This window comes from Lichenostomus cassidix, chromosome 1Aa (assembly GCF_008360975.1).
Source record: "Lichenostomus cassidix isolate B80296 chromosome 1Aa, HeHo_3.0, whole genome shotgun sequence".
Taxonomy (NCBI): Eukaryota; Metazoa; Chordata; class Aves; order Passeriformes; family Meliphagidae; genus Lichenostomus; species Lichenostomus cassidix.
This window is the reverse complement of record NC_139480.1, coordinates 4,039,387-4,050,162: the sequence shown is the minus strand read 5'-3', so window position 1 is coordinate 4,050,162 and position 10,776 is coordinate 4,039,387. Positions and strand designations below refer to the sequence as shown.

Genomic DNA, 10,776 nt, shown 5'->3' with positions numbered 1-10,776 from the left:
ATAACAGCTCTGGCTTGGATAGGCTCACTCCTTGCTTTTGTAGCTTCCCGTGATGTTTGACTAATTTCCTGCTAGGCACAGACCTTGCAGTATCCAAAAACTTCAAAAGATCTCAGCAAGAGCTCACTCCCAGCTTGTCTGTTTATAGTGAATGAGGTGAAGTTTGGCTCTCAGTGCGGTGCAGGCAGCAATGTTGGGCTTCTCCAAGGGCCCTCCCACCCAGCCAACCCACAGGGGCTGGCAGAGACCTTGGGGTTGGATCCTGACCCACACAGATGCCCTTTTTCCCATTCTACTGGGAAAGCATCATAGCTGCTGGTGGGATAGTTCCAGTTTTCCAAAATTAGTTACATGGGAACATCTGATGATATTTTCAGATGCACATTCTACGGCCCCTGGGTGCTTTTGAAACCGTTTTTTGGCCTCCCTGCTTTGGATGTTTAAAGTGATGAGATAAATTAAGACAGCAAAGCAAAAAGGGGAAAGAAGGGAGGAAGAAGGCTTCTGGCAAAAGTTGCTGGGGTACCCCTTCCACTCTTCCAGGAAGAAAGGATATTTGGAGACAACTGAGCAGCTTCAATGGAAATGTCAGAATTACTATGTGAACTCTGGGACAAAACAGCAGACAAAATTCTATTCTATTCTATTCTATTCTATTCTATATTCTATTCTATTCTATTCTATTCCATTCCATTCCATTCCATTCTATTACTATATCCCATTACATTACATTGCATTACATTATCTTATATATTATATTGTATTATAATCACTATATAATATTAATAGTATTCTGTTATCTTACTCTATGTTACACTTTGGTGTTTCAGTAAAAGATTTCTGTGGTGCAAGTCTGTTGTTACTCATCCTTTCAACACCTTTTCCACAGATTGTTTCTCAGTCTGAGACCTGAACTTACATCCAGAGGTTCACAAGGAAATGCCAACAGTCTTTCAGCTCTCTGCCAGGTAGGAGAGGTGGGGGAAGTGATGTGTTTGGAGGAGGAGAATAGAGAGGATGGGAGCAGGTTTTTTGATAATAGAATTATTTAGATTGGAACAGACCTTGATGACCATCTAGTCCAACCATTAATGCAGCACTGCCAAGTCCACCACAGTGCCCCCCAAGTTCCACATCCATGTGTTTTTTGAATACTTCCAGGGATGGTGATTCCATCACTGCCCTGAGCAGCCTGCTCCAGTGCTTGACATCCCTTTTGGTGAAGAAATTTTCCCTCATATACAACCTATATCTCCCCTGGTACAACTTAAGGCCATTTCCTCTTGTTTCTGGTTACCTGGGAGAAGAGATCAACCCTTGCCTGGCTGCACCCTCCTGTCAGGAGTTGTGCAGAGCCACAAGGTCCTCCCTGAGCCTCCTTTTCTTCAGGCTGAGCTCCTTTCCCAGCTTCCCCAGCTGTTCCTGGGGCTCCAGACCCTTCCCCAGCTCCCTTCCCTTCCCTGGACACACTCCAGCCCCTCAATTTCCTTCTTGCAGTTAGTGGCACAAAACTGAACACAGGATTCAAGTTGTGGCCTCACTAGTGACAAGTACCAGAGGATGGTCACTGCCCTGTCCTGCTGACCCCATTATTTGTGATACAATCTGGCAGTATTTAAGTTAACCACCTCAAAGTTAGCTTAGAAAAACCTTCCATGGGTGCTATTGGAGCCACGGCTATGACAGGGCTTCTCGAGAAGCAGGATGGGGCAGCCAGTCCTTGCTGTGTTGATGGTACCTATTTCAGCTTGAATTTTGTGTATAAACTGAGTTCTGTTCACATTTGTGCCTCTAGTTTTGAGTGACCAGTCTTTCTCATCAGAAATTTAAAGCTCTTCTGGAGTTATCTGTGCCACTGGGCCAGGAAGCAAATCACTGCTGCTCTGAAGAGATTTAAAAAGTCCTTTTAGCACAAAGTTCATTTTAAAAATTAAGTTTCTAACTCCCTTTTTCAGTCCTCTCACAACCTGTAAATGTGGCTTAATTTTTTTTATGACAATAGTAAGACGGGGAAATTAGTGTGACCACTAGATGGCAGAAACTGCTCAAATATACTGTCCAACAGTGTTAAAAAAAAAAAAAAAAAAAAAAAAGCTGAAACTTCTCAAGAAAGTACAGCTAATATACGTTAGAAACAAGTGCTGAGGATGCTCAGAGCCCTACCATCAGTTTAGATGAACATTCCCAGAATTTCGTGAGGATGACACGATCTCAGTAGGACGTTTTTTGCTATGTGTCCATTGGGCTGTTCCATGTGTTGTCCTCTCATGGCTGGGATTCCTCTGGAAGGAAGTTTTCATGCACCACTTGCAATTAGTGCTGTGCAGAGCCTGTCCCTCAGAATAATTAAATTGTGCTAGTTTGGTTTGCACTGAGAAATATCTCAGTTCCTGTGTCTGATGAGACAACCAACCTCCTATTCCCATTCTGAATTTCATATCTGGAAATTCCCAGCCATCCAGAAAACAACAGGGTGCACCTGAAAGGCAACAGACTTGGTGTGACTGCCCTGACATTAATCCCACCACACACCAGCCATTCTGGGAAATGATCTAAGGACATACAGGAAAGGTTTCCCTTGATGCTTCTGCTCAGGCACTGGAAGAGGGAACCTAGGGAGGTGTTGGAGGTGGTGGTCCAGCCCTCGTGGAATCCTACCTGGAGTGCTGCATCCAGGTTTGGAGTCCTCAGCACAGGAAAAACGTGGATCTGTTGAAGCAAGTCCTGAGGAAACCAGAGATGCTCTGAGGGGTGGACTATCTCTGCCCTGGAGACAGGCTGGGAGACCTGGGGGTGCTCAGCCTGGAGAAGAAAAGGCTCTGGAGAGAAGAGCATCTTCTCTTTTTTTTGCATTTATTGCAGCCTTTCAGTGCTTACAGGGAACTTACAAAAAAGGGGGAGACTGACCTTTTAGTTGGGCATTTAGTGACAGGACAAGGGATAATGGTTTTAAACTAAAAGAGGAGAGATTTAGATTAGATATTAGGAAGAAAATCTTTATGCAGAGGGTGGTGAGGCACTGGCACAGGTTGACCAGAGAAGATGTGGATGCCCCATCCCTGAAAGTGTGCAAATCCAAGTTGTAGCAACCTGGTGTCATTCCTGCTTGTGGCAGAGGGGTTGCAACTAGATGATCTTTACAATCCCTTCCAACCCAAACCGTTCTGTGACTCTTTCAGGAGCACAGGCATCTCTCAATAGCATCAGAACTGGGGTCAGCAGATGCCATCCAGATGTTTCAGAGGAGAATGCTTAGATTAAGACCTGAAGGCAAAAATGGAATGCAATTCCCTGAACTTCATGGTAATTAATTTTACCTCTCGACATTTATCTATGACTACACCTGTGTAACCCTTTGGGACTCTTGCCAATGTCTTGAATCAGTTGCTGGCTTTGCATGCCACTACATGGCATAGTTTGCTGCTGCTTTGGGTACATTTAGTTGCTGGTGCAGACAGTTCTGGTCGGGCATTTAACCCTGCATGAAGTCATCATGTTTGCGTGTCAACACAGAGAGACTCTGCGATATAAGATGATCTGTTCCAGGTGAAATGCGTGTGGAAGCTCAGCTGCTGGATCACACCTCTCTCTCTGGTGTCTCTGCTCACGCTGGCTGCAGGCACGCCAGGAAATTCAATTTGCTGAGCCCCCATCCAAAGAACAGCTGCTCATCTTGCTTAGCCTGCAAAAGTCAGCATGGGACATGTCTGATGTGAACACACCTGAGTAACTGCTTGTCTTGGACTCCAGCAGCACCCCCGGAACAGTGCCTGCCATGTTCACACCCCAAACCTGGAGACTATTCCAAGGAGGGGGAAGAGGAGATAAAGTGAACAATCAAGACCCCAGGCTTAATGCTCACTCAGCAAACCTAAGTGCATCTGAACCACATTAAAACACACCTTGGTCTTACCCATGTTCTGTGTCCTTACGTGCCCTTGCTGAGGGGAGCATAAGCACAACTGGCTGCTCCTAATCCCTTTAGGAAGGGCTGAGCTTTTCCCAGCTCACTCTCTCATGCCCATTGGTTATCATGTACCTGCTGGAGGATCCTGTTCTGGCTTGAATATCCTCCTTTCTCCAGGTGTGCTCAGGCTCAGCTCTATTGCAGTATCTTTGCCCTGTCTCACTGTTCTGATTCACCCTGGCCCTCAGCTCCTCTCCTGTGCAGTGGGAGAGGCAGAGTGGCCAAAATGCTGATCAAGAGGCAAAGAGGAGCAGCTGGTGAGATTTGGATGGCATTCCAAATGCCTCCTGACTGTACAGTAGTTATTTCAAACTGGCAAACACCTTCCCTTCCTGACTAGAAATATTGTTACCCATAGGGCTAGTGGGCTAGTTTTGACTTGCTTTTACAGAAGTGTCTTGATTTCCTCCAGGTTTTTCAGAACAGGAAGAAAATCATGCTGCATGTATTGGATTAAATGCCTGTTATCAGCATTTCTAAGCATATACTGCAAGACTTTTATACAACTGTGTCCCCAGGGTAGTGAAACATGGACAGAGCAGGCTGAGACACACCTTAATGCCAGTAGTGAGGGCACAGGAGGTAACAGTCCTATTTGCCATGCTGCTCCCATGCATTTCTCTGTCTGAGTTAGGCAAGACATGCAGGAGATTAAACAACCTGGAAACAGGAAAACCTAAAACCACTTCTTTTGTGTGTGTCCTTAAACCAGGTGTCAGGCTGAACCGTTGGTCTGAGTCTTCACTGATTCCCAAATGGATGGTTGAGACCTCTTCCACTTCACTTTGAAATGGTGAGGAGCTGAAGAAAATCCCTCAACTGTCTTCTAGCAGGGGTCAAATCAGTAGAGGAACCATTTGAGGTGTCTCTGGAGGTCTGAAGCATCCTGGCCAGCCTCCCTCCAGCTTTCTCCCACCATCTTCTCTTTTCCAGCCACATAAACCTTTCATCATTCCCTGCAGTGCTGCCCAATTCTGCAGCTCCCATTGAGGCTGTGGCCACTACAGAGGCCTTTGCACCTGACAGTGGTGGGCTGGTCCTGGTGGGAAAGGGACTTGGTAGGTTTTTGATTCCTTTTCTCCTGCTGGCAATGCCAGTAGGGGATTGAATGCCATTATATGTGAACATTGTGTCGCCTCAGCCTAAGTTTGAGTCATTGATTTGCAAAGGAGGAGTTCTGAAGGTGCTGATCATGACTTTCCTTTGCTCCATATCCAGCTGCTCTCATCCCTTCTGAATGAGAAGCTCCTCCAAAATACCTGCCAGATTTGGAGGACACAGAGCTTCAGCAAGACCAGAGAGACACTGAGACACTCACTGGACTGTTATTGCCATGGATGGGAGATGAACCACAGCAGCTCCAGCCCATGGTGGCCCAAAGCTGGGAAGGAAAAAGAAAATACAGTGGTTTGAATCATGTCAGGTTTGTGCATGCAGCACAGAGCATCTGCCAAAACAAAAAAAAAAACAAAAAAACAAAAAAAAAAGAAAAAAAAGAAAAAAAACAAACGAGAAAACCAAAACAAAGCAAAAAGAGGAAGTTTGGGTGTGCTAGATTTGAGAAGTTAATGCTGGCATAGAAAAATAAAGTAGCAAATACGCCTGATTTGGGGTGAGGTGAGCACTGCAGATACAAGTTCCCCAATGCCTGGGGGGGAGAGCTGCCAAGTCGGTGCCAGCTGGCACTGCCATGCCCCAGGAACATCCCTGGTGGAATCCAGCAGGTCTCACAGGTGTTCACCTTCACCCGGGGCTGCTCTGGGAGGAGGAGAGGAGTCTGCCTCTGGCAAATGGAGGGAAGAGCAGGAGGCCACCCCAGCTTTGTCCAGCTGAGAAACACAGTCTGGATGGCAAGAGGGGGTCAGAATTACTGTCTTGGCCATCACTGCCGTCAGGGAGGCTGCCAAGGTGAGGATGCAGAGGGAGCCCTGCCCTGCCTTGGGGGAAGCATTCCCAAATCAGCCAGGGCTCTCCAAACATGAAGTAAGAAAAGCTTTCCCTTGGTGGAGGGTGGAACCAGAGGGTTTTACCACCCCGTAGGAAAGCTCCAACCTTGAAGCATCTCCTGGGCTTCTGCTCCCTAAGGCGGTGGGTGGGAGGCACTGGGCACCATCCCGGCCCTTCCTCAGCTCTCAGCCAGGTGTAGGAAATGTCCCCTCAGCCTTCCCCTCGCCCAGAGGGGCTGCTGGCGCCGAAACGACAAGCGGCAGCACCTCGGGGACTCCCAGCATCGCCCCTGTCCTGCAGGGGACAAGCGGGAGGCTGCGGGGCCGAGAGGGGCAGGGCGGCTGCTCCTGCTGGGGACCCCGGCTGAAGGATGCGAGCCCCGCAGGGATGCCAGCAGCTCGGGAAGCCGCCCTGCGTGGAAAAGGGGCAGGTCCCGGGCTGGGGAGGAGGAGGAGAGGGTGTGTCGCTGTGTCTCCTGTCAGGCTCCCGCAGGCAGCGCAGGCGGCAGCAGGGCTGTGCGCTCACCGCGGGGCAGGAGCCCCCCGCTCCATCCATCCATCCAGCCAGCCAGCCAGCCACCCACCCACCCACCATGATCCTCTGGCTGTGCCTCTGCTGGGGCTTCTCCCCCTCGGCGGGGCAGCCCGACTCGGAGCTGATGGCCAGGTACCTGGAGGAGCAGCTGCTGGCGGATTACAGCATCGCGGAGCAGGTAGGATCGCAGCGGTGGCTGCTCGGGAGCAGCAGGTGGCCGCGGCTGGCTTGTCCCCTCTTCACCGGCAGTACTGGCATGCGGGGCAGTCTGATAAAAATGCGTTTATTCCACCTGCCCCTGCTGCTCAGCTCCGTGCTACAGCCAGCAGGGAAGTGTGCTGGAGGTGCTCATGTAGGAGATCACCCTGCCGGGATGGTGCTGCTGCCCCGGGTGGGTTCGCTCTGACATCCATCCCCACGGCTGGGCTAACGAGGCATTTCCAGGGACAGGGGAGTTAACGCACTGTGTGCTGGCCACGCTCCAGGCTGAGTAATTCGGAGTATTTCAGGCTCGGGGGAAAGTTTTTCTGCCTGTGGTCTTACTGTACTTGATTTTTAACCCGCGCTGGATGGAACAAACCACATGAATTTCAGATTCTAAAATGCTTGTTGACAATGAAAGAAGAAAAAATATTCTACAAGTGAGGGCTGTTGTGTTATTGTGTGGCTTAGATTTTCTGAGGAAATGGGATTGAAAGAGCAGCGAACTTTTTGCAATAGTTTGGGTGGTGTTTTGGGAGGCTGTGATCCATTTCAAGTGGAAGGTGTGGCTGCCCATGCCAGGGGAGGTGGAACTAGATGATCTTTAAGGCTCCTTCCAATCCAAACCATTTTGATTCTATAGAAGCCTGAGCTTCAGGTCTGTTCTCACATCTGCCAGGTCTATAACAGATCAGACTCCACGTGTAACTTTGGGTCACTCAGGGCATCAGTCAGTTATCTAAATTTGATCAGATCTGAGAGACTCTGTAGTATCTGAGACACCTATGTGGGTCTGACAGATACGATGAAGGAATGGTGGAATACCTGTACCTTGCTGGAGGTCAGGTGGGATAATCCAGTGTGTCTAAAATGTTGGTGTTTGCCTGTATTTAGCATTTTCTGCCATGCAGTAGGTGGGAAGAGTGAGACTTTTCATGTGTAGCTCTATCCATCCCACCTAGAAGAGGAAGAATCTCTTTCCAGACACATCCACATCTTTCCCCCATGAGGAAACAACTTTGTTGTCAATCCTGATTACTATGGATGTATATTCCTTTTGGGGGGAATTCAGCCACAAACCAACACTGTTTTACAAACCCACCTGTCCAAGTGGGACAGAGTATCTCTACCACACAGTGGAGTGGTATCTGGGGCCACCCACCTGCTTTAGGGGGAAAATCACTTGCAAAGCTCAAAGAACTGGCTCACAGCTCTGACATAACCTGGCTGATGTTGCTTGAGGCAAATTGAGCGTGTTTCCACAGGAGCTGCAGCAGTAACTTCCAGCAGAAAAACAGTGATACATAAATAGATGTGGTCACCTGGTCCCCTGGGACAGTCAGATCAAGGAGAGGATGTCTGTCTGTCTTCACTGAACACCTGAGCCAGGCTGAGAACAGGCAGGTGCTTCCCTAGATCGAGATACTGCTGCATAAACAAATCCACTGCACAGATTATATCCCACATACCATGCTAGGGCTAGCAGATGGCACCAAGTTATGGGGTCACTACTAGCAATTATTGGGCTTTAATGAGGGCTTTTAAAGGTTTTAAAGCTAAAGGTTGATGGTAATTTGAAAATTGTTCCATTAGATGATGCCAGTGAAGCTGCCTGATTAGAACAGTCCAATGTGCTGATCACAAACCCTGCAGCTGTGCTTCGGCAATAGTCATGAAGTCCTGGAAAACAGGATACTGCTATTTAGTGACCCTTAGCTCCTCACTGATGTCCACTGGGTATCCCCAAGACTTCAGAAGGTGTCTCTTGAAGGACCCAAGTCATACAGAGCCTTCTTATGCAATTAAGCAAGCACACAAAATGGGTTTGTGGTGAGGAAAGATAAAATCAGGAACCAAGTTTCCAGTTTCACTGATTAGTCTCAAAAAACCCCTGTGACCACTCCATACAGAAAAACAGGTGGATTTGTTCCTAAATGTAAATTTTTAGTAAAAAAGTACTGGGGATTTATTGATCTCTCATCCCTGCCTCTGCTCCAAGCAAGACCAGCTACACAGACATTTATTTGGCTTGTTCTGAAGAACCTGCAGTGATGGAGATTCTGCAGCCTCTTGCAACAGCCTCCTGAGGGGCTTAACTTGTCTGAGATAAGAGATCCAGACAGAGAGTTTCCTCCAAAACTTAAAATGCAAAGAATTCCTCTCCTCTCCTCTCCTCTCCTCTCCTCTCCTCTCCTCTCCTCTCCTCTCCTCTCCTCTCCTCTCCTCTCCTCTCCTCTCCTCTCCTCTCGTTTCCATTGAGAATTTCCTGAGGGAGCTGCTTTCCTTTGGTCCTAATTTTATGAGATGTTGGCTAAAATAATGCAGAAGGAAATAGTAAAGATTCCCATGGATGAAACTTTAATTTCCCCTCTGGGCTTTCCGGAGCTTTTCAATGCACGATATAAACAGACATAAAATCATCTTTTTGGCAAGGGCTGCTGCTGTTTCAGTGTAAATCAACAGAAAGGGCAAATCAGGTAAAAAAATATTGTTGCATTCTGCTGCTCTCTGGGGTTCCACTGATATTTTAAGAAGGCACTTGGCTTCCCTCATTGACAAAAGACTTGCTTTGGGGAGGGACTTGATTTGGAGATGTTGCTGAGCTGAGCCTCACACCATGTGAGAAGAAGTCAGAGGAGTTGATGAGAAGGCTGATACAGTGAGTATGAGTGCTCTGTCACAGGTGAAGCACTTTGTTTCATAATAAGGTCTGTGGCTGAATTTAAACATCTCTGTTCCCTTTTTGTACATAACGAGTGCTTTTCTGTCACTGAACAATAAATCCTCAGTACCTGTGTGGAGTATTTAGGCAACAGATCTGTAACATTAATTTAAACTAATTGTAGAATCATAGAATGGTTTGGATTGGAAGGGATCTGACAGATAGATCATCCAGTTCCAAACCTTTGCCATGGGCAGGGACACCTTCCACTGGACCAGGTTGCTCAAAACCCCATCCAGCCTGGCCTTCAATACTTCCAGGGATGTTCTTAGCAGGGATAGTCTTAGCGAAAGGCTGAGCTTCCTGGTACCATATAGAGGGTCCCTTGCCAAGCACCCTTTGCAAAACACCCAGCACCTCCTGGCCTGAGAGAGCCACATTCCACTGCTGAGCTTTGATCAGTGGGTCTGTTAATATAGAAGAAATTCAGGTTTTAATTTTAACCAGAGGAAAATTTGAACCTGGCCACGGGTGATCAGTCACACAGCCCTGTGTCTGGTTTTAAACAAGTGTCATGTCTTCTGTAAGCTGAGTAAGTTCCAATAACTCCCTTAACTCTTTGCAGGTTGCTCGCCGTGTCCCAAGACAGGCCAAATTCCTGCAGAGGCTGGTATGTATCACTCCCTGGCTTTATTTTGTCTCATGGCAACTCAGCTTTCCCTGGATATGTGTGTGTGTGTGTGCATCCCTGTGCCCAGGAATGAACTATGCAAGGGTACAGTGAGATTCTGGGCAACAACAATTCTGATCAATGCAACAGGTACAGGTTCTTCTAATACTTCCCAATCCATCTTCTCAACCCCAGGCTTGAAGAAGGAACTCCTAATTACAAACTCCTAAGGTTGCAAACCTTAACCATGCAGTGGTGGAACATAGGCCTGATGAAATCTCACTGAATTTGAAGAGAAGGGGAGAATTTGCTTTGAAATTTGAAGATCTCTGCTGTTCTCTAACAAAATCCACTGGAGAAAAGAAGAAAACAAGGAAGCCAATAGCCTTCCTTCAGCACAGAAAACTAAGATTTAGATGTAGAGAGGCAGCCAGGGGAACTGCTGTTCACGGCCAGTTATTTTTCTGGATTTTTTGAGGACTTCCTATTTGAGAACTGGTGGAACTCATTTCACACCCTGAGCAGCCATCAACTTAACAGCTGCTGATCCCCTTGATCTTTGACAGATTGGAGTCAGCAGCCTAGAGAGAAACTCTGAGGCTTATTACCAGTTTATTACTTCAAATCAGAGAGACAGTCTATTTGTTTTGATGAAAGCAACTGATAAAGGCAAAAATATGGAACGGATTTAATTTATCTTCAGCCCTTTTTCTGTCTTTCCAAATATTTCATGTAAACAAGCATAAAATAATTTGTTTGGTGAGAAAATTTCAGCTGCCAGTTCATCATCACAAC

The 10,776-nt window shown here is 47.3% G+C and overlaps 1 protein-coding gene and 1 long non-coding RNA gene across 2 annotated transcripts in view; both read left to right on the top strand.

Moving 5' to 3' along the window:
• Positions 1 to 816: 816 nt before the first annotated feature.
• Positions 817 to 5,501, top strand: LOC146443087 (uncharacterized). Its single transcript, XR_014855921.1, has 2 exons — positions 817 to 968; positions 5,186 to 5,501. It is a non-coding gene; the product is annotated as an uncharacterized LOC146443087 (long non-coding RNA).
• An 880-nt stretch (positions 5,502 to 6,381) lies between these two features.
• Positions 6,382 to 10,776, top strand: part of ITIH5 (inter-alpha-trypsin inhibitor heavy chain 5) — a 42,696-nt gene continuing 38,301 nt past the window's right edge. Inside the window, exons 1-2 of the mRNA XM_085082400.1 lie at positions 6,382 to 6,626; positions 9,937 to 9,981. Of these exons, the coding sequence (XP_084938526.1) occupies positions 6,507 to 6,626; positions 9,937 to 9,981 (165 nt within the window). The 5' untranslated portion in view covers positions 6,382 to 6,506. The remainder of the gene's footprint in view (positions 6,627 to 9,936; positions 9,982 to 10,776) is intronic.